Source organism: Dendrobium catenatum, unplaced genomic scaffold (genome assembly GCF_001605985.2).
Source record: "Dendrobium catenatum unplaced genomic scaffold, ASM160598v2 fragScaff_scaffold_624, whole genome shotgun sequence".
Classification (NCBI taxonomy): domain Eukaryota; kingdom Viridiplantae; phylum Streptophyta; class Magnoliopsida; order Asparagales; family Orchidaceae; genus Dendrobium; species Dendrobium catenatum.
This window is the reverse complement of record NW_021319086.1, coordinates 224,116-249,080: the sequence shown is the minus strand read 5'-3', so window position 1 is coordinate 249,080 and position 24,965 is coordinate 224,116. Positions and strand designations below refer to the sequence as shown.

At 37.9% G+C, this 24,965-nt stretch overlaps 1 protein-coding gene across 1 annotated transcript in view; it reads right to left on the bottom strand.

The window, feature by feature from the left end:
* Positions 1-218: 218 nt before the first annotated feature.
* Positions 219-24,965, bottom strand: part of LOC110113697 (serine/threonine-protein kinase dst1) — a 74,959-nt gene continuing 50,212 nt past the window's right edge. The window contains exons 14-18 of the mRNA XM_020846373.2: positions 13,509-13,659; positions 1,485-1,710; positions 1,180-1,380; positions 1,005-1,090; positions 219-937 (exon numbers count right to left, since the gene is read on the bottom strand). Of these exons, the coding sequence (XP_020702032.1) occupies positions 838-937; positions 1,005-1,090; positions 1,180-1,380; positions 1,485-1,710; positions 13,509-13,659 (764 nt within the window). The 3' untranslated portion in view covers positions 219-837. The remainder of the gene's footprint in view (positions 938-1,004; positions 1,091-1,179; positions 1,381-1,484; positions 1,711-13,508; positions 13,660-24,965) is intronic.

The window sequence follows — 24,965 nt, the reverse complement described above, 5'->3', positions numbered from 1 at the left end:
TTTTTTAATAAAACTAATACCTAAACATTTAAAGTGAAATAAAATAACCATACATTTTGATATAGGTACAACTAACATAATATACAATTTAATAATTTATTCAAAATAAATATTAATATTTTGATTAATCAAATATTATTTCACTAGTACCTATTAAATGAAACGACAAAAGAAATTACTTGTAATAAAAACTATCAATTTATATCCAACAAATAAAAAATTCAAATCGAGAATGGACATAGCACTAAGCACCAGCATGAAAAGTTATCGACATTGGATGTGGCACCAGTGGCCTATTAAACATTGCTTTCAAATCATAAATAATTTGTGATTAAGAGAACATATGTAATCCACATCATTTGTGCAGGCAACGAATTGTTCTAGTCATCATAAAGCTTGGCGACTTGGCCATGTGTAGTATTTCATCTTCACATCTACTTCTGCGTCTTTAATATATTATCATCAGCAACTTGCTTCATTGTAATTCTTACTCCAGTCCAGGACTTGTGTAACTAAAAGGAAATTCTGATAAAAACAGGGGACCGAGGAAAGAAGACTACAAGTACATAAAATTGTAGGAACAAAAGAATTGGAAATACTCGTACAAAGTAGATCTTGATCAAGCTATTATAGATTATTGTACAATAAATAAATAAATATAATAAAAACCATCTGGAAGGAACATGGCATTAGAAAGAACTCAGCAGTTCCCCGTAGATACCATAAATCCCCTAAAAAGCACAGGCAAGAAAGAACCAGAGAGGCTTACACGGATGCCTCTCGCCTTGCTCGCTCTTTGTCCAAGCTCTCTGATTCCTATGCTTAATAAAGAAATACCTATAACCGTAAAATGGTTCTGAGGGTATCACAAAGGTTTTGAATTGCCTGTTGCTCTTGTGCTGCTTGAAGCTCTTGAAGAGGCATGTCTTCGTAGCATCTGCACAAGTTAAAAGAGCTTCAGCTATCAGAATTAAAGAAATCTACATATGATTTGTCGTACTTACGTTTTGTGGTATGCTAAAGCTTGGGCTAAATTCATCAATGTTGGACTTGTGGTCAACCTTTGATACACCCCAGGAGGAAGTAACACCTGACAAAGAATCAAAAGATGAGTTAACTGGAATTTCAATACATAAAGAAAAATAGAATGTGTAGGAAGGAACCACAGAGTTGCTAAACCTCATTTGGTCCTCTTCTTCCTTTCTTCATCTGTCCATCACCGCTAAAAAGCTCTTTTACTGCTTCTAAGGCAGTATTGCCACTTGCTGCTGAGACTCTGTCCTCGGCGATGTTGTCAGATACCAAAGCTAGTGGGGAAATGTCAATTGCCTTGAGGAAAGGTATGGGTACCGTATTACCAGCAGCACAGATCGACCATAGCTACGAAGATAGAATTGAAAGAAAGCTATCAATCAAGAAATGCAATGCACAACCATTTGGTGAACATTTGGCCAATAGAGCCTTTATCTTGAGACATAGGGTACCTTGTCTTGTATTGAAAGACCTTTCCGTCCAATGGTAGCAGCCTTCAATGTACCCACAGCAGTAGAGTTGGTGACTACACCGTTCACCTGAGAAGCACTGCCTGTATCTAGCTTCTGCTCAGGCATTCCAAAATAAGAAGATGATGAATCTTGTGCTGACTGGCTATCATGTATCTGTAATGCGTCTGGCTCCCTATTAATAATGGTACCTTCTGAACTTTCCACCCTGAAAAACACCATAAATCAAATATCCATTTTCACAATTTCAAGCACAACACAACTCACAGCAAAAGCATAACTAACACCACATTGCACCTTTGCAATTGCAGGATAATAAACGGTTCCATGCATGACCTTCATAACAGCAACGAAATAGAGATGAAGATCATTTGCCTAGTTAATCTACGGATACAAACAATTTGGTATCTTCTTTGTTTATTGGCATCATTCCACCATATGCATAAACTCGAGTTCTTCAAAAAAAAAAAAAAAAAAAAATTTGCACAAGGAGAGTAAGAAACGTTTTTCAGATTAAATCCATTGGATGCATAACTTCAAATTTATGGAAATTGAAATTTTCAGGAATGCCATGATGTTTGGAACAAGATGGTGATGGTGACACAGTTACAGATGGATAACAAAATAACTCAGCTGTTTTGAGCCTTTGAGCAAATAAACTTGCACATCACTGACATCTTAACTACAGAAAGGGACATTCATGAATAACCAATTAGGGCTTTAACTACCCAGTTCGGAAAAAAAAAAAGGTGCGAAACAAGCGTTAGTTCCACGGGCATAAAATGCATGTGTAAACACTTAAGGCAACATTTGAGCATGGACAATGTATTGGCTTCGCTTCAAGATAGCTATTTATGAGCTATTTGAGCTTTTCAAGAAAATCAAAAGGCAGTAATAAAATCAAGCCTACATTAACACACTGCTTTGAAGCATGAAGTAATAAAATACACTCAGAAACATTTACTAGGGAAACAAAATGATGAGGACATCGATCAGAGGTTCAAGCATGTGTATCGCCGGAGACAGCGCAGATCGACGGCCACGATTCAGAGTTTATATTTCTAGATGTTTATGCATTTTATTTCTTGGAGTCTTCCTATTATACCCCTAGTTTGAGTTGAGTCATGTTGTAGCCCTGAGGGCAATTTAGTCTTTGTATTTTCTTTCATGTTGGGACCTATATATAGGTCATTTCTATTGTAATGAGGTTAATGAATATTTGAATGAAAATTGTGTTTTGTTTATACTTCTTGCATGAGAGCTAGACAAGGGAGAGAGCTCAAGGGGAGCAAATCGCAAGGTCCACCAGTCGTTGGAAGAGTCTGCGGCTCGTGGTTAAGTTATTCTATCTTCTCGTTTGTGTTTTCCTCCAACCACTTCCCCTCCACCACAAGAAAAGCCATTCAAAATCCTTGGGTTGAAAACGAGCCTAGCCTTTGCCGCCGCCTCCTTGGAAGCCAGCCGCCAGCCACTCCCACGGCACCGGCCGGCCACCTTTCCGGCGACCTCCCCATACCCGTCCAACCCATCTCTCCGCAAGTTTCCAAATTTGAAATTTGAATTTCAAATTTCAAATTCTTTCCTAATTTGGAATTCCAATTTAGGAAAGTTTCCATGATAAATTCCAATTTCAAATTAACTTAAATCGGAGTCTTTAAATTCTATTTCCACATCATCACTCCAAATTGGAAACCCTCTCCCCTCTCTTCCCATTAATCTCTCCCTCTTCCCCTCTATATGCCGCCGGCCCTATGAGGCTCTCCCCTCATTGATTGCTCCATTAAGCCCCTCCCCCATTTGAAATTAAAACTTAATTTCAAATACTTCTCCCTCCAAATTTTTCAAAACCCCTCCCCTCTCTCTAGAAACAGCTGCCCCCCTCCCTTGGCTCCTCCCATTAAACCCCCATTCAAGGCATTAATACCTATGATTTGAAATTTTAAAATTCAAATCAATTCCCTCATAATTAATCAAATCTGAGATTAAAATTCAAATTTGGTTAAATCCCTAAACATTCCACTAAACCTAATTTCCCCTAACCCTAGCCCCCTTCCCCTTGGAAATCCCGCCGCCCCTCTCTTCTTCCCCTTTCTTCTTCTCAATCTACAAGTGCTCTCTCTCACCACCACATATTTCCTCTCTTCTCATTGGAGTTCTCTCCAATGTCAAGCATGCATGGCGGACCCTGAATTTGAGTGGGGACTTGTGTTCGACGCCGACGGAAGTCTCAACATCCTACGATCTCCGCTCTTCGACGTGGGATTTGAAGACAACGCCATCGTTGGAGATTATTTGGACCGAGTTGTACCTACTCTTGCGAGCGTCATCGACCGCCAACTTCCAACTATGATTGAAGCCTCGACAGTCAACCATTCCCGCCATCCTCGCCACCGTCAACCTTTCCGTGGCTAAAGGCCGTTGGGGTTGCTACCGTCCTCGTGGCATCGTTGGGTATGCTAAAGACCTTCCGCTAAGCCTTACTTGAGTGTGAGTGAGCAAGGTAACTCATTGTGAATTTTCTAAACATTAGTCGTGGGATTATATTTTACTCCGCATTTGTCTTATTGTGAGAATTTCAAGATCTATCGCCAATTTTGTCCAAACATCAAGATTGTAATTGCTTATCATAATAACTTTGACAATTGAAAACTCTTGAACCTCACCTCACGATACCTTAATCTTAAAATTGGCACACTTTGTGATTCTTTATAAATTTCACGTGCAATTCTTGATTGTTTCACATCACAAAACAATTCAAAGTGGGAATTGTAGCGAACATTATAGCTGAAACGTTTATCAATTTTCCAATAGAATCCACATGAGATCAAATCCACGTTTCAAGAATGCCATTGTGCAGATCTCAAGGGCAGCTCGGTCGACTAGATTTTTTTATAAATTTCAGATGCTACTCAAGGACATCATTGTTAAAGAGATCTACAGGTAGGCCTGAAGATTAGCGCTGAGCTGTCTTATAGTAGCTCCCTTGAGCACCTTTTGCTTGAGGTGTCTGAACTCCTTTTCATTCACTTCTTTTAAGCAAGTTGCGGCTCTGTTTTACTCCGATAATACAGAGAAATTCATATGCAGACAAATTTTAGACACAAATCAACAGTGCCTGAACTCCCGTGTATCCAGTTAAGCAACACATAAGTTGTAACGACAAAGCAATATGTCAACATCATCATAATAATCAATAGCCAGCGTGAGCCGGGAGCAGTGGTTAATTCCAGATGATATGGAGGTAATAAGTTTGTGTAATAGAAAGAAACGTTGTAAATGCAAGGATAAGATTGCATATAATCAACCTTCTCAGATTAACGCTCTAGGTAAGCCTTTATAATCATGATGATCATTGTCCTAAATATTTTTGTTTTAGCTCATTGACTAATCCAGGTTCCTGCATGTTTGCAAATATAAAGAGATAAAAGAAGAAGAATATCCTCAATAATAATGATTTACTATAGTAATAAACCATAATTCCAGTCAGATTGCAATCTGTGTATTTTCTAAAGAAATTATTTAGGGAAATTAAATTCAAATTTTATTCCTTGAAATCATTATATATATACACTTAAGAAGAATAAACAGAAAAAGAGAGACATTTAATCTAATTAATTATATTAAACAGAAGAGGAAAGTCATTTAATCTTATTGATTCTAATAATTATATCCCACGGATCTTGGAATCAATCCCACAGACATTGGTGTCATCAGAGAATCTCCAACTGCAGCCTACAGTAGCAGCCCACGGATTGTTGACGAATCAGAAGCCGTGGGACCCTCGTTGTGTGATTCAATACTCCCCCTCAAGTTGGGTTGCCCAGGTCATACAATCCTAACTTCCAAATAAACTTATCAAGTAGAGAGACTGGTAGTTCCTTTGTTAGAACATCGGCAAGCTGTTCATGAGTTGGGATATATACTACTTTAATTTTTGAGTTCTATATTTTCTCAGATATAAAGTGGCTATCAATAGTACCATGTTTTGTTCTACCGTGATGTACTGGATCCTTGGTCATACTGATTGCGGCTTGATTGTCACATTTCAACTTTATCGTGCATTCAATCTTTATTACAAATTGAATCAATACTTGTCTAATCCAAATACCTTCACAAATTATAACGGCTAATGTTCTCAATCCAGATTTCGCACTGCTTCTGGAAACAACAGATTATTTCTTGCTCCTCCACATCACTAGGTTCCCCACACAAATGAACAATATCCCATGGTCGATTGATTGTCAACCTGCCTTCCTGTCCAATCTGCATCAGAATAAAGGATCAATTTCCTATCTTCATTTTTCTTGAATAATAACTCCTTTACAGGAGTGTTCTTGAGATATCTCAAGATTTGATATCCTGTCTCCATGTGTTCCATCATAGGATTACTCATATATTGCCTCACCATGATCACAACAAACCCCCAATATCTGGACGGGTGTGGGAGAGAAATATAAGCTTTCATACAAGACGTTGATATATTCCTTTATCTATTGGAACCCCCTCCTTTTCTATCCCAAGTTTCTTCTTAGGATCCATAGGTGTACTGGCTAGTCTACATCCCAGCAGGTCGGTCTCCTTCAGTAGGTCAAAGATATACTTGCGTTGGGAAATAAATATACCTTTGCTTGATCGAGCTACCTCCATACCAAGGAAGTGTCTAAGTGATCCTAGATCTTTAACTTCAAACTCATTTGAAAAAGTCTGTTTGATCTTCATTATTTCCTCTATATCATTTCCAGTAAAGATGATGTCATCCACATATACAATCAGTACTAGCCTTGTTTCTTTCTGACTGCTTTACAAACAAGGTATGATCTGTCTGGCATTATCCAGAATCTTCCAAATCATGCACTAGGAGACTGCTTTAATCTATATAAGAATTTCAACAATTTACACATTTTGTCCCTTCCATAAGACTTCTGAATCCCCATTGGATGGAATCTCCACGTAGACTTCTTTCAAGTTCACATTCAAGAATGCATTCTTGACATCTAATTGATGAAGGGGTCAATCTAAATTTGCTGCTAAGGAAAGAACTATGATGATGTTGAGTTTTGCAACATAAACAAAAGTTTTATGATAGTCTATTCCATAAAACTGAGTGAATCCTCTTACAACCAGCCTAGCTTTCAATCTCTCAACACTAACATCCTCCTTATGCTTTATGGTGAACACCCATTTGCAGGTCACAACTTTATTACCCATTGGGAGATTCATAATTACTCATGTTTGATTTTTCTCCAAGGCTATAATTTCTTCTATAACAACATATCTCCATCTTGGGTGATTCAAAGCTTCTTGAATATTGGTCAGAATATGCACATCATCCAACTTGGAAAAGAAGACTTGATAAGTGTCTGATAATCTGCTATAGGACAGAAAGTTTTCGATTGGATGTTTGGTGCATAATTCTTTCTGACCATTTGATTCCTCATTTTTCTCCTCTCTATGAATCTATACAGTTGTCGGATCCATTGAAGCATATTTGACAAGTGCAAGAAGTATCTCTAAGCTCTGCATATGCTGATTTTTCTTTCTTTTCCTTGAGTATACATGTTGTTGTTCCTTAATTGTTGCTCTTTGCAGGGATTGATTAGGACTTATGGGTGGAGGTAATAGATCTGAAGGTGGAGGTTGAGACATAGGAGATATACCTTGGGAAATACTCGTGGTTTGGATTTCTTGTGATATTTGTTGATTTTGATTGTACTCTGTTTGTTGTATAATAAGGAATTTCACTCCCAATTTTGAAATTCTCCGTCACCCTCCCCATGAATTTCAGAACTAGTGAAGTTTGGGTTATTTTTAAAAAAGATGACATCCATGGTTCTAGAAAGAAGGGAAAAAGCATTTGTAACATCTTTTTGTCAGAAAATAGACAATAAAGACACTTTTTTATGTAGGGTCTTGCACTTGCTCCTATCTTGTGAATAGATATAAACAAAGGCAGAGCACCCAAAAACTTTAGGTGGAAGATTTGATGATATGAATCGAGCATGAGGATAGGCATTGAGTAGAGTTTGTCTAAATGTTTCAAATTTTAGTAGTAGATAACCTATTTATTAGGTATGCACCAGCAAGAATGGCTTCCCCTATAGACATTTTGGTACTTTTGTGAAGAGCATAATAAATCTGGCAACTTCCAGGAGTTGCCTATTTTTTCTCTCAGCTACCCCATTTTGTTGAGGCATATACACACACGAATTCACTTGGATTAACCTTTGGCTAGATGAGTATTCTTTTATGATAAAATGAAAATACTCTCTCCCATTGTTTGGTTTTAAGATTTAAATTTTTGCATCAAACTAGTTTTGAATCATTAGTTAAAAGAATTTGAATATCCTTTCAGTTTCAGATTTTTCCTTCATTTAATAAACCCAAGTGAGTCTAGTATGACCATCAATAGATATCACAAACCACCTTACACCACTTATATTTTTAACCTTTGAGGGCCCCCAAATATATCTATGGATCAAGGCAAAGGGTTTAGAGGGTTGGTAATGAACAATTTGGTAAGATGATCTGGTACAGTTAGCTAATTGGCAAGTTTCACATTTGAACAAACTTGGATTTTTATTAACAAATAAATAGGGAAAAAGCTTTTCAATATACATTAATGCCACATTATAATCTCTCTATCTTGACTGGCCCGAGAATGACTCTCAACAAACTGATACACAATGAGATGATTCTTAGTAGCAATTAAGGATTTGGGTGTTTTGATGTAGTATAACTCAGAACACATCTCAACATTGCTAATATTCTTCTCTGAATCCAGTTCTTGAAAAATACATACATTATTGGAGAAAATTATTAAGCACTTACTATCACGAGTAAATTTACTAATGGGAATCAGTTTGCACTCAAGATTGGGCACATAAAACAATGATTTAAGGGTGATAGTTTATGTGAAAAAAATAGAACAAGTTCCTAAAACTTTGGATGTTGATATATCAACAACCTTAACTACTCGATTTGAATGATAAGTTTTGGTAGTCATTAAGGAGTGTAATGTCTCTTGTCAAGTGATATGATGTTCCTGAAAATAACCCAGAGTTTTGACTATTTCATACCTGAGTGAGCGTGTAAGCAGGTAAGCAGGTTCTAGAGATGATTGGTTCATGATGTTGTTAAGAAACAACTTCAGCATCTCTAAATGCTCCATGGTGAAAAGAATAGCTTCAGCTTTGATGGATTGATCTTGCATGGTGTTGACAGAGTTCGTCTTGCTTTCTTGTGCTGATTTATTTGCCTTCCAATCAGTTGGTTTTTCATGAATCTTTCAACATGTCTCTTTTGTATGTCCTGGTTTGGCATAGTGATCAAACCATGGTCTTCCTCCCTCTTTTGATGTCGATTTTCAACATGTAAGGGGTTTCGACTGCTGTGGACAGTAAGAGCATTTCCTTCTTCAACCTTTGGAGATCCTTGTAGTTCTCGCAACCATTTGTTTAATCGTGTCGAGTTCGGGTTGGATCAGTTGAGGGTTGGACCTGAACTCAACCGAAAATCCATTTTAACACCCCTAATAATATACCTTAAACCTATACAAGGAAAAATAAGCTTAGTAAAAAATCTACAACAGGTTCAAGATTCATAATAATTATCAACAATAATCAACTAATCACTAAACATTTTCCTACGTATCTTATCTCCCATTACACAATTTTTATAAATTTTCTCCTACCCATAAATCTGTCTTAATAAATATTATCTCTAATTTCATGACAATACCACAAACCCTATTTAGGTCATTTGAAAATAAGAATTGAAAGAATACCCACAACAACAACATCAAGCCTTTATCCCACTATGTGGGGTCAGCTACATGAATCCTTTTTTCTCCATTGTCCTATTAGAAGTCAAATTCTCGTTTAAATCTAATACAGAAAGGTCATTCCTAATATTTTCTAACCAAGTCTTTTTAGGTCTGCCTCTACATTTCTTAACATAAGTCAAATCTAATACATCTAACCATCACTCTGAACAATAGATTCAAGGTATCTAAACGTGTACTCTTATTAATGACTTGATCGCCCAAAATAACAATCCCCTCACTAGGTCTATTACTACTAAAATTACACTCCATATATTCCATTTTAGATCTACTCAAGCGAAAACCTTTAGACTCTATGGTTGACCTCCATAATTCAAGTTTATCTTCCAACTCTCTCTAGTCTTATCAACAAGAAGAATATCATCAACAAAAAGTATACACCAAGGTACATCCTCTTGCAAATGTCTAGTGAGAACATCCATGACTAAAGCAAAAAGATATGGGCTTAAGGCTGATCCTTGATGTAACCCAACCGAAATAGGGAAATACTTGGTCAAACCACCTTGTGTTTGAACACAAGTAATAGCTCCAGCATACATATCTTTAATGATATGAATATAAGCATTATTAACTCCTTTCTTTTCAAGAACTCTCCATAGCACTTCTCTTGGAACTTTATCATATGCTTTTTCTAAATCAACAAATATCATATGTAGATCCTCCTTATTTTTTCTATATTTCTCCATCAACCTCTTAATAAATGTATGGCTTCCATAGTCGACCTACCTGGCATGAATCCAAATTGATTTTGAGAAACATTAGTATCACGTCGCAACCTATGCTCCATAACTAGCTCCCATAGTTTTAAAGTATGACACATTACCTTAATTCCTCTATAATTCGCACAATCTTGTGCATCACCTTTATTCTTAAAAATAGGAATTAACGCACTCATTCTCCACTCATCTGGCATCTTTTTAGTCTTCAAATTAGTATTAAAAAGTTTAGTAAGCCAAGAAATTCTTTCATCTCCTAAGAATTTCCACGCCTCTATTGGAATATCAATTGAAAGAACACCCTATGAGAATAAATTAATGCACTAGAAAAAAACTTGAGAAATCATTTAACTACCAATAGGGCGTACAAATCCTTTGACAATCAATTCGTTGACCTAGCGTTGGAGCTCCAAGTGTTCATCAGGACGGAGGTGATAGGCCAATCTATTGGGTACAATAGAACCTGGTATGAGATCCATTTGATGTTGAATATCCCAAAGTGGTGGCAATCCATAAGGTAACTCTGGAACTAGAACATCTTCGTATGATTGTAACAAGGGGCTAACTGCTTCGGGCAACAATTGGTGTGGCACATTTTCTTCTGATAAAAGTACTAGAAGACCTTCTTGTGCAGTTCACAATCTTTGAGGAATAGGGTCTGGTTAAATAATGTAGATGAGGAAGAGTCCCCTAGTAACTTAACTGGGGAAGGTAGTAGCACAATTTGTTGATTATGGGAAGGTAGTAGCACTGAGAAATTCACCAAACATCTTTTGCACACTTGCCCTTCAGAATTTTTCTGGATCCAATTAAGTGAATAAGGCTTTCGATGATCCGTTGTAGCTAGTTAAAGTTTGTCCACCATGAGGTCAGCGACCACGTTTTCGCAACTCCCGCCATCAATAATCACATAGCATACTCAGTCATTGATTGTACACATGGTTCGGAAGATACTGTGGCAAAGCCACAACTCTCCCTAGTGTATATTCAAAGCATGCCACAAGACCAACAGGTGTCCCTCATCACCTTTCATATATGTCGGTTCGGCCTTGGTTGGCTCTGTAGCTGGGGTAATACCCACTTCTTCCATTTTTGGTTCTTCCATTAGACCCGGCGATTGAGGCAGTTAGAAGCTCTATGCCCGTACCCTTGGCATTTAAAGCATTTGCATGCCGAAAAGGGAGTTTGAGGCTGGTTTATACGTGGCGGGTTATGGGTAGGACGATCTTCGAATGGTTTACTGGGTCCGGCTGCATACTTGTTTGTCTTAAATTCTTTATCTGCTAAAGAATCAGGCGTCAAGATCCTACTAGTGCATTTCTTGAGTCGATTCTATTGTTTCTCCACTTTTAAAGCCAAATTTACTATGTCCTAAAAGGTCCAGTAAGGTTGCAGCTGGATGACGTTAGTGATTGTAGAATTCAACCCTCCCAAGAAACGGGCAACTGTATGTTCTTCAGGCTCTACAATGTCACACTTTAAGGACAACTGTTCAAATTCAGACACAGTCTTTTACGGTCATTTGTTATTGTTGTAATTGTGTAAACTTCAAGAACAAGTCATGCTTATATTGATCTGGAACATATTTTCGCTACAACTCTCTCTTAATTTTCAGCAAAGACATGATCTTACTTCTTCCTTCTCAATTTCTTGATCTTTTCAAGTTCTCCCACCATAAAGACGCAACTCTCTTGAGTTTGATTGCTACGAGCTTGACAATCCTGTAAGCGGGTATTTCTTTGAACTCTAGAATTCTTTCAACTATTTGCAACCAGCCAATGAACTCATCAAGACCCACTCGACCATCAAATTCTGGGAGTTCGATCTTGATTCCATAATCATGTGGTAGTTTTCTATTATTTCTTCCAAACGTTCGTCTCCCAGCTTCATCTTCACTGGAGCTTTCTTGGTGAAAAGGGTTGACATCTTCTTCCACATCTTGATGAGCCACCGGTTCTCTTTGTTCGCATCTAGCTAGGCGTTGTTGCAGTTGGGCAATTTCTCATTGCAAATCTTTAATCATGATTTCTTGAACAGGTTATTGAGGGTTTCGTCGAGGCAGCATCTTGCTGGTTCTGATACCACATGACACCGAACCGGCACCGAAAAGTCACGGCCAACAAGATCAGTAAGATCTTCAGGAGAAAATTGGATTAAAAAGAGAAGATGGGAGGAACGCTCCAGCCCTGTGAGGGACTAACCAAACCAAATAGGAAAAGAACCACGACCTGACAGACGTCAAGAAACAGGAACCACTCCCAAAGGAATTCAGGAAAAATAAAACTAAAATCACCGTCCTCCTTTATTCAATACTTACACTATTTATATACAAATAGGACCACAAGGTTGGCCACACCAAAGACAAATAAAAGAAAACACATACAACTGAAGTTATGTACAGGACCCGACCCAAAATGGTTACAGCACGGCTCTGGCATCAACTGTGCAAGGACATGACAATTAATTAATAAAACTATTGCCAGCGCAAAAATAGTTAAATAGAGAACATCTATTTAAGAGCATTATCAATACGAAGGGTTTTAATATGAGGGAGAATTTGAACTTCTACTTCTTGATAAAATTGATTAAATATTTTTTTTTTTTTTAAAAAAAAACTTATGACCAACACTTCAATAAACAAACCCAAGTATGTGTTTATAGGTAAAAGAAATAAAGTAATGAAAAATCCAAATGAGTGGATAAAGGATTTAGACCCAAGATATTTCAATTTAGCATGTCAAAGCGCAATATTACGAGAAGATATGGACATAAGAAAGGAGACGAGATGGTGTTTATCATATTCACAAGTTCTAATTTTAAATTTATAAACAAATGAGAGAAAATGAATGAAACCCTAAAGATGTTACGAAGGAGGGAGTGACCTAGACAATAAAATTTTTAAGAAGGCGACATAAATAAAGTACAAGGCATTTGAAGTTGGATTAATAAGATCTTGAGCTAGTAACTAAATAAATCTACGATAGTAACTTTATAATATTTTGGATATTTCCATGTTACACAAATTCAAAATATCTTTCCATGATGCTTCAATTGTTATAAAAACATTTCAATGCATTCATTAATTTTCATTTTACCATTTTGGTTTTACGCAAAATCATGGATATAAACATGAGTACAGCAATCAATTCAATTCTTTCTGATGGTTGGGGCAGATTTTGCTTTATAAAACAATTTGCAATCAACTTTAGGTTTGAATCTCACGACAGATCAGAACCATGTAAGCATGATGTCATTATTATATTATCAAAGAAAATAACTTATTTTTCACGCAAGAGTAAAAAAAATATAGCTTCCTAACATAGTCCCAGCAGTTCCGCTAAAAATGTATCAACAAACAATAAATTCAAACTTGAAAAAAAAAGGATGATTAATAACTACAACATCGTTGAAGGTACATAAAAAGCAGAACTAACTAGAACTTCAGCATACCACATTTGTATGGACTGCCCTCCAAAATCATGCTTGACAGATCTTCCGCTATCACCTTGAACAAGTAAGAAATCCTGCTTGTCGGAATCATGAGATTCGATTTCACGAATGGATCCTCCTTCAGAATGAACAACTACGGTTCCATAGTCACCTACATGCAGTTCTGTTTCAGCATCATATTTACTAAAAAACATGCCAGTGCTTCACTTAATGTTTCATAACCACAGAAAATTGTAATCAAAAGTAATATGATTAGGAGAAAAGCAAGTAAAATGTATATGGCCTATTAAAATAGTTAGTTTGTGAAAATTTACTAGTAAGAGACCAAGTTTATAAAATTGGAAAACAGATAAGCTCGACCTCTGGGATGAAAAGTAAACTAAACCTTAAGCAGCCCGTGCTGTGGATTCTGATAAGTAGCCCAAACCCTCTTGTATCCTTATTGAGAACCTTTTAGGAGGTACATTGATATCACTAGATTTCAACTGGTTGTAACAGTTTTGCTCAAATTTAAGTTTAAGACTTTCTAAGAATGTAAGCCATCATAGCTATCTCTTCTAATTAAGAGGCCACTCTCGATTAAAGTAAAATCAGTATAATTAAGAGAATCAAGAATTCCATCTGACACAAGCCTTTCAATTCTTTGTTTTGAAATATATCCCAAACGCTTGTGCCATAACATAAAGGAATTCTCATCAGTTAATTTTCTCTTTGCAGAGTTTATAGCTTGTTATGAGGCTTCAAATCAAGGAATATGGCTGCGAAATTTTATCACAGTGCTACATATTATTGATGGCATTGAGAGACCATTAAAAATAAATTGTGATAATAAAGCAGCTGAGTTATATTCTAATGTTAGGCTCAACATACTGATACTTGCATTAAGCAAATATCATTCATATAAATGTCCTTGAGGTCATGGTTTAAAATTGCGCAATATGAGGCTCGCCTTGAGGCCCGTCTTTGCGCAATTCCAGTGAAAACCGCCTTGAGGCTTACGCCTCGAGTTTTTTTTTCCTGAGGCTTGCTCCTCAACTTGGTTCAGGCCCGCCTTAAGGCGCGCCTCGCCTCATTGGCGTGAGGCTTACGCCTCACCCGATATATATTAAAACTTACATAAATCCTGAAGTAAAGCCGCAAATAAATCACACTTCGTGTATCCCCTAGTCACAGTAACGTCCTCTCAACTTCCTTAACCTCTAACCCGTCGCAGTTTTTTAACATATTATTTGAGTATTATATAAAAATTTACTTTTAACATTTATTTGCACTTAACACAATTTTTTTATTATAAGGCTCACGCCTCAAAATGCCTTGAGGCTTACACCTCGCCTTGCAAAAAAAAAAACGCCTCAATACCTAATTGCACATTTTTAAACATGGTGATGACAGTGCTGATGACTTATGAGTTCTTATGTGATATGTCATTGCTATTTATTTTTGGAATTATATGTTAATGAAAAGAATACTGTGATTTGAGAAAGATGGAGTTTGAGTTGGACTATATTTCATGTTGTCTTATTATTGGGATATTTTGATTTCACTTCATATCTTGTACATTTTTATTTTTTATATATTATTTACTCATTAGTATATACAAAATTTATCATTTTATGTTTACGCAATTTTTTAATTTTGAGGCTTACGCCTCAAAACGCCTTGAGGCTTACGCCTCGCTTCACGAACGAAAAACGCCTCAATACCCGATTACGCAATTTTAAACATTGCTTGAGGTATCGGGGGAATGGTTACATGGATGATGATGATAAGCTTGGTCAAGATCACATCACTCCATCTTTTGGGGATGATGGGGACATCAGATCATCATGGAGAGTTTATCAGAGACGCGGCCGCCGATCTACGGCCACGATCGAGTCTTTATATTTTTGAGTCGTTGATGTATTTTTATTTTCATGTAGCTTGTTATTTGCTTATGTGGCATTGTGACCGTTGTATTTTATTTTATTTTATTTTATTTAGTTGCTTATGTGTTTTCTTTCCGGTAGTACCCCTCTTATGGGAGTTGTCGTATGTAAGCCCAAAGGGCGTTTGTGTCTTTTGTTTCGAGTCATGTTGTAGGAGGCTATTTAAAGCCCCACTTTATTCTATTATGGTTAATGAATGATTATGAAATAATTTTCCTGCATTGTCTTCTTGGAGCTTATGAGAGAGCTTGAAAGCGAGAGAGTAAGAAATCTTGGTGGAGCCTAGGAGAGGCCACCCGTCGTGCCCAACAGTCGTCACTGGTGGCTCTTGGTTCCCTTTCCCCTTTTCTTCCCTCTCCGTACCTCCACCGCCGGTCAACCATTCTCCTCACCAAGCCCCTCATCCCCAGTCAATACCCACGGCCAGCCCATTACCCGAGCTCCTAGGCCGCCGGCACCAATTCCCTAGCCGCCAACCAGCCCTGCCCATCTCCGGCCCCATTGCCTTTTCTCCTCTTGAGTTTCTTAATTGACTGAAAATTACTTTGGGATAATTTTGAATTTCAAATTCCCTTTGAATTTGAATTCAAAATCTTTCCTAAAATAATTCGTCTATTTTAGGGAAGTATTTGTTTTGGGTTTAGTTTGAAATTCAAATACAAGTGGATTTCAAATAAACCTTTCTTAAATCAAAATCCTAATTAAGAAACCTCAATTACCTGCACTAGAATCCTCCTCTGCCATGCATGCCGCCGGCTCCATCAAGACCACCTTTGGAATTATTTCCAAAAGCCAAGTGACTCCTTTGGAAATAACATAAATCCTCTTTATTTCCTCTTTGCCGAAATTTCAAACACCCAGAAACCTCTTTATTTCTTTCTGAAAACAATTCACACGGTTTTGGAAAGAAATTCCCTATCTCCTCTACATTACCGCTGGCCCAGCTTCTCCATACCTGATTCCCTTCCCCTCACATATCTCCTCTCCACCATTAATCACTCGTGATTCACTTCCATACTCTTGCTCCCTCTAATCCCTTCCTCCCAAACATTGAAAGCTAAATTTCTTCTCATATTTTTTTGAGAGGAAATTCAGGAATATGTCAGATTTCTTGAGGAAGAACCTGAACACAATTTCAGGTTTTGGAATCAACACTTGGAAGTAGACCCCCCGACCCATATTCAAGAGACGTATCATATTTTGCTTCGACGGAAGCCATGGACGAAGACGTTGGAGACATCAAGTGGAAGATCTTCGCGTCTCATTAAGTAAAGGTTCTCCTTTTCACTTGCATTTTATTTCTTCTAAATCTAAATTCTCAGTGGATTGTTGTAATCGCGAAAGTCTCTTCCAAGTGCTCTTGCTAAGCTTGGTCATTTGTAGGAATTGAGAGTACCTTCTATGCATCCTACATCTTGTTGTTAGACTAGGGATTAAATTGAAGGCTACTATTTTGCATTGTTTTACTTGTCTTATTTATTCTGAAAATTTCATTGCTTGGAGCATGTGATTTAGCCTACGCAAGTCACCTCTTTATTTGTTTTAATTGACGTTGAGAATGCTAATAATTTTAATCCAAGATTATTCTAATCAAGGAATTGTGCAATGCTTAAAATGAAGCCATAAGCATGTCATCTAATTAGTCCTGCATCAGGGGATTTATCGAGTCTGTGTGATCCTCATTCCAAGAAGTCAGATAGCAGTGGTTGTGATGATAGCTTTGAGTTAGGGAGCCATGCTTTGTAACTGTTGGCCTAAGCTCAAGGAACATGTAACCACCAACAAGAAGTTAGCTAGCTGATTTTGACCTCTCGTCAATGAGGCTTAGCTGCTAATATTAGGTGCCTTGTTAGTAAATATGAGTTATCTCATCCAAAGGCAATCCCTTAAGGATAGAGGGCTTGATGCAAATGACTAGCTTTTCATGGGATATCAGGCTCTTTTTACCAGTAAAGAGCTTGATACCCCAAATAGACTAAACAACTCAAAGTCACTGGGCATGTATGATGCAACTAAATATTTGACAAACTTTGATTTACAGTAGGGTTTCTTGAACATGGGTAGTTTAACCATGGTGAGAGCATGAAGCTTTTATAGAGTTTTAGGGTCATATACATCTTTAATAGAGCATTCAAGCTTAAGTATGTTAACAGGTGCAAACATAGAGTTTATGGTGCCTTGGAACAAATAATGAGGAATTTTTATGTTCCTCACAATCATATAATTTTATCAAGGTTCCTTGAAACCACCATGGAATGGCCCTTAATATTTTTGTATTATTATCAATGCCTTAAAAGGCTATAACTGTTGTCACACTTTTGACAGTGACAAACTACGATGCATCATCACACTTTTTGAGGCAATGTACTTGATTAACTTTAAGACAAATAATGGCTCAACATATCATCCAAGCAAAAAAGAACTTGAGTCATAAATATATCTATTTTTTCAGATTTTCTCCAATTTTTTATTAACTTCATGAAATTCATTAAGTAGTCCGAAATAGTTAAATAAATAAATTTAAAAAAAAAAAAAATTTTTGCATCATGGTCCTACTAGAGGGTCATTAGCAATTTTCAAAAAAAAAATTGGATTTTTTCTACAAGTTCCTACTAAGGAAACATCTGAGGAATTTTGCATCATGTTCATAAATGGGTAACATCGCCAATTCAGAAACTAATACTTGTCTATTTACTTTATCACGTGACCTCTAATTCTCACACGTGGACATCAATAATATTGACATGTTGAGGGTATCCAATGTAAGCATCAATTGGATCTACTACCTTTGACTTAGGCTTGACCAAATCAACACTTATGGGATCCTCTGACAGATGTAGTAAACCTGAACCTACCATATGGTAGATGATTTGGTGCCACATGAATGAAATGTGCTTTCATGTATTAGTTTTTAATCCCACCATCCATAATCGACATTAACTTAGTCAACTGGTGGGGCCAGCCATGTTGATGTGATGTTCATGACAGAAAATTATTAGGAAATCTTTCCCTCACAAAAGAAACGCATAACTAATTAAGTTCTAGATTTCCTAATGCAACTAATAATTTCATGCAAGAAAATGAGATGCATATTAAAAATTTTCCATTCAAAAGACTACCAATTAAACTATACCTAGCTAACCTTTGATGACAACCTAAAAAAATGAAGAATATGGAGCAACAAACTTTAATGATCACCCAAATCGAAATAATTCAACAAAAATTAAAATAAAAAATTGATACAACAGCTGAGGAGATGGAAAAGGGAAGGGCGAACTAGGCAAGATCCATGGGGGAGATTCGGCCCCCTTTGTGGGGCCCAATAAAGAATTAATTCATTATGTTAGAAGAGGAATTAAAAGGAGAATAAATTGGGAAAGAATTCCTAATTGAATTTAAGAGGGAAAGATTCCCTAAAATTTAAATTAAGAGGGAAAGATTTCATAATTGAATTTAAATTGACGAGAAAAATTAATAAAGAAACAAATCAGTTTTGGAGGCAATTTGAGAGCTTATTTAAAGAGGGTTCTAGGATTTATTTTGGGGCATGAATGTCTCGAGTTTGGTCACATAAGTTTGGAGTATTTAACATGAAAAGGTTGGAGTATCAAAGGGGGGGCTGAAATCTCTTAGAGATAGGATACGAGCACATGCATGAAAAGGTTGTAGTAGGTCCAGTGGAAGATAAGATTAGAGAGTGTCGCCTTAAATGGTTTTGTCACATAAAACGGCGGCCTTCCGATAACCCGGTTAAGAAAGATGTATTATATTAACTTATGTTAAGAAAGGTAGAGATAGACCTAAAAAGACTTGGTTAGATAATATTAGAAATGACCTTTCTTTATTAGATTTAGATGAGAATTTGACTCTTAACATGACACAATGGAGAAAAATGATTCATGTAACCGATCCCACATAGTGGGATAAAGGCTTGTTATTGTTGTTGTTGTTGTTGCTGCTGCTGCTGCATGTTGAGTTTGTTGTAGGTTTCTGTAGTTTTTCTTTCGTGAGGACTTCCTAACAGCGACTAGGTTATTTGGGAGAGCTGATCTACCTCTCTAATTGTAGATCGCTTGTATCTTTTATTTCCTATTGTGTTATTAATAAAAATCAGCCACTATTCCCCCTAAATTTGTTGTTTTCGGCTTGTTTTATGTTGATTTCATGCTGTTGTTTGCTGAAATTGACTCCAAGGCATATCAAATTGGTATGAGCCGTGTCCTGGATCAAGATTTAAAGTTCTCCTCGTTGATTATGTTGCATATCTCCTCCCAAACAGATTTTTTCTATTTAAAGACTATCATCATCTTTTTCTGCTGGTTTTTTTTTCTAAACCTGGATCCATAAATGGTAACAAAGAAGATGGAGACTTTGGAAAAAGAGATGGAGCAATTCAGGGCCGAAAGGAGGAAAAAATTTTCGGGATACAAGGGAGGTTCACAACAGTGGAAGGGAGACTATCATCCATGACAAACCAAATCGAGAACCGATTCGAGAGCATGGAAGGCAAGATAAAGAAGTTGATCGAGATGCATTGAAGGCTTTGCCAGCTACTCATAGGGTAGATTGGAAGGGAAAGAAAGTTCTAGAGGAGGAAGATGAAGTGGAGAGCATTTTTCCTGAAGAATCGCCCCAAGGAAACCCAAGTGAAGCTGCATCAGGGTATCCGGAAAAAAGGGCAGCGAGAAGAGGGGAGACTTACCCCCTTTTGGAGACCATCAGCACAGAAAGAAAGATGGACTGGAGGAAGCCATGGTTGGGCCGAACCATGGGGTCTAAATTCGCTAAGGGAAGAAGGGAGAAAATCGCACCACCACTACACAGGAGGAACCAACGGAAGGAGAAACCATTGGGGGATGGATGCAAGATCAAGGAAGCTAAAGATGTCAGTCTTTGCATTGGAAGATGCTCAGGGTTGGGTGTACCGAGCGGAGTGTTACTTTGCCATCAATGGTCTGATGGAGGGGGGAAAAGCTCATGGTAGCAGGATAATGTTTAGAAGGAAAAGCCCAAGCTTGATTTCAGTGGAGAGAAATTAGGTATCTAGTCTATTCCTGGGGAGAATTTCAAGATTGTTTGTTGGAACATTTCCAAGCCATTCAGGAAGAGGACCTCCACGAGCAATTTTATGCATTGATTCAAGAGGGGGCCGTCATGAAGTATCATGAGAAGTTCGAGCTGTTTTCAGGTATAACGAAGGTGTTGAGGCCTAGAGGGTTGAGGAAGACGATGGAGCTAGTACAAAAGGTGGAGAAGAAACATAAGAGAGAAAAGATCAGCCGAAGCAACCACATAGGAGGGGCTTACAAGAACACCTCTACGACCTTGGCACCGAGGACCCAAACAATGTTATTTCAAAGGGAAGAACCTATGGAGAAAAGCACTGGAGTTTGTCCTAGAGGCAATTCAAAGCGGCTCACAGAAGCAGAAGTGCAAAAAAGGCGAGTGAAAGGACTATATTTTAGGTGCGATGAGAGATTTACACCCGGTCATAAGTGCAAGAATCAAGCCCTTCAGGTCTATATAGTCTGTGAGGGGGAAGAAGAGAGCGAAGATGAGCGGGAGGATGTCTTGGAGGAGACTAAATAGTTGTATTTGGATATGGCGGAGATGTCCTTGAACTATGTAGTGGGATTTACCCCAAATCACATCATAAAAGGGGGTAAATTGGAGAGCAATCCATGGTAATTTTGGTGAATAGTGGAGCTAACCACAACTTCATCAAAAATTGGGTGGTGGACCCATTGAGATTGAAGTTAGAGAAGACTGAAGGATGTGAATGATGATGGGAAAGGGCAAGTTAGAGAGGAATAGGGGAATATGTAAAGGGTAGGTACTGATCTTGTAGGGCATTCAGGTGGTGGACTTCCTTCCCCAAGGCTTGGAAGTACCGATGCGATTATGGGATGAAGTGGCTACAAACTATGGGGGATATGAAGGTAAACAAGAAATCATTGTTCATGGAGATATAAGTGGAGGGGAAGAAAGTAATGCTTAAAGGGGATGCTAGCTTATGCAAGACCATGGTATCCTTAAAAACCATGCTCAAGACAATCCAGGATGCGGGTCGGGACTGCTTGGTAGAGTTGTGAAGCATAAAAGGGATCCAAGAACAGAAGGAAAAGGAAATTCCAGTGAAGGCCCAGCAAATTCTGCAATAATATCAGGACGTATTTCAGCCACCGATCGGGTTATCGCCGCCTCAAGAGCACGAGCATGCCATCAACTTGAAAGAAGGGACTTATACCATCAATTTCAAACCATATTGTTACCCCCAAATCCATAAAGATGAGATAGAGAGGTTGATCAGGGAGATTATGAAAGCAAGTATCATCAGACCTAGTGTGAGTCTTTTCTTTAGCCCACTACTGTTGGTGAAAAAAAGGATGACAATTGGAAGTTTTGTTTAGATTGCAGATCTCTTAACAAGAAAATAGTACTAGATAAGTTTCCTATTCCCGTGATAGACAAACTCATGGATGAGTTATTTGGAGCTGTGATCTTCTCCAAAATTGATTTGAAGTCGAGATATCATCAAATCAGGATGAAGACATCAAATGTTCACAAGACAACCTTCAAGATACATGAAGGATACTACGAGTTCCTAGTGATGCCTTTTGGCCTCACCAAAACCCCTGTCACCTCCTAGTCACTTATGAACCAAGTGTTCCATTCACATCTCTGAATGTTTGTCTTGGTTTTTTTTTATGACATTCTAATATACAGCAAGACAGAGGAAGAACAATGGAACACTTGATGACAATAATGAAAATCTTGAGGGAGCATCAATTATTTGCCAACTAAAAAAGTGCACATTTGGGAAATCACATGTGGAGTATTTAGGGCATGTGATGTCCACAGAGGGGGTGTCAGCTGACCAATTCAAGATTCGGGCCATGGTAGTCTAGCCTCTTCCTAAGAATCTGAGGGAGTTGTGGGGGTTCTTAGGGCTCATCGATTACTACCGGAAGTTTGTGAAGGGATACGACACCATAGCAAGACCTTTGACAGAGCAATTGATAAAGGATAACTTCAAGTGGGGCAATGAAGCAACTCGAGCATTCCAGGAGCTGAAGACAGCTATGACAAGTGTACATGTACTGGCGCTCCCAACTTTTCGAAGAAGATTTGTGGTAGATATAGATGATAGGATGCGAAATGAGCATATATGTAAAAAGGTTGGAGTAGCTCCAGTGGAAGATAAGATTAGAGAGTCACCTTAGATGGTTTGGTCACATACAACGGTGGTCTTCCGATGACCCAGTTAGGAGAGTAGATTTATTAGATTTGGCTTATGTTAAGAAAGGTAGAGGTAGACGTAGACCTAGGGCTGCAAATGAACCGAGTATTCGACGAGCTACTCGTGGCTCGGCTTAATAAGAGCTCGTTCATGTTCGTTTGATAAAGTAAATGAACGAGCATGAACACTTTTGATAAATACTCATAGCTAAATAAATGAGATTGAACATTTTGGTGTTTGGTTCGTTTATATTCATGAATAATATTATTTAGCGCTCGTGAACAAGCTCCATTTAAACTATATTAGAGTTTTTAAAAATATATATTGTTAAATTTAATAATTTAATATTTTTTTAACTTATCCCATTTAAAATTGGGTTATGGAGGAGTCTGCTCATGAACAAGTTTGATTTAAACTACATTAGAGTTCTAAAATATATATATTGTAAAATTTAATAATTTTTTTCACTTATCGAGTTTAAAATTGGGCCAGCCATGATGAGCCACCCATTTTATAGTCAGGACAGACCAGAGGAGTCTGAAGTATTTGGAGTGACGGAAGGTCACGGAGGAGCACCATAGATGGCTATCCAAATTTCTTGGATACGTCTTTGAGATCTTTTACCGACCGGGCTTAAAAAATAAAGCAACAAATGCCTTCTCTAAGATGGCTGAGGTGCCACAGTTGACAACCATAACACCAATGATCTTAAACTGGAAAGCATTGAGGGAAAGCAAGCAGGATGAAGGATTGAGAAAGATCATGGAAAAATTATTGAAGGACCCGGATATGCACAGCAGTTATGCTCTGAATGGGGACCACCTACTCCACTAAGGGTGGTTTGTACTCCCACAATCCTTAAGTTATATTCCCAAGATGATGCAAGAATTTCATGGTAGTGTGGACATTCAAGAGTCCAGAAGACATACAATTGACTATCTATTGCGCTATATTAGGTGGGAATGCACCAGGATGTGAAAGACATGTTAGCAAGATGTGATGTGTATCAAAGACATAATTACCTTACTATGGCACCAGGAGAGTTATTGCACCTTTTAGCTTTACCTGAAAGGTTTTGGGAGGAAGTGACAATGGACTTCATTGAGGGATTACCATGTTCAGTGGGATACTCAGTAATATTGGTGGTAGTAGAACGATTAAGCAAGTATGCCCATTTTATTCCACTGAAAAATCCCTACACTGTTATATCAGTTGCTTATTCAGGCGATAGTGCTTTGACATGAAATCCCAAAATCTATAGTATCAGACAGAGACAAGGTATTTCTCAATCTTTTTTGGATGGAGCTATTCAAAATGTAGGAGACGATTTTAAAAAGGAGCACAGCATATCATCCATAGACAGACAGCCAAACGGAAGTAATCAACAGAATCATGGAGACATACTTGCGTTGTTACACATATGACACGCCAAAATTATGGGCCAAATAGTTGGCATGGGTAATGTATTGGTACAATACATCCTTCTACACATCCGCACAAATGACCCCATTCAAGATCCTTAATGGGAGGGACCCACCCCATCTAATACACTACGGGCAGGGCACTGCATCGATATCTAGTGTAGATCAACACTTGTAGGAGAGGGACAGAATATTAGCAAAACTCAAAGGGCATCTATAAGGTCTCAACAACTTATGAAAAAGAAGGCAGATGAACACGGACAAGTACGGTTCGAGCTCGGGGATGAAGTTTATCTAAAACTAAGACCATATAGGCAGACAACATTGGCCATGAGGAGGAATGAGAAGTAATCCCCACAATATTTTGGACCCTATAAGGTGATGGAGCATATTGGGGCAGTAGCCTATCGTTTGGGGTTACCACCAGCATCAGTCATCCATCCAGTATTCCATGTATCACAACTACAGCGCACTATCGGAGATCACAGACCCTCTTCCTCACTACCTGCAACTTTAACCGGGGACATGGAAGTGATTTTGGAACATATGGAGATCAAGGGAGCATGGCAAGGGACAACAGGAGCAAAGGAAGTCCTTGTTCGATGGAAGGATTTACCGGCCTGATTATGGAGCTATATGAGAATCCTATGAGAAGATCAGGAAACAATTTTCATCCTTCCACATTGAGAATAAGATGCAATTCGAGGAGGGGAGTTTTCATATAGCAGCATAGTAGACAAAAAAGGGGAGGGGTGAACCAAGCAAGATCCAAGGGGGGGAGATTTTGGCCCCCCTTTTGGGGCCCAATAAAGAATTAATTCATTATGTTATGAGAGGAATTAAAGGGAGGAGAAATTAGGAAAGATTTCCT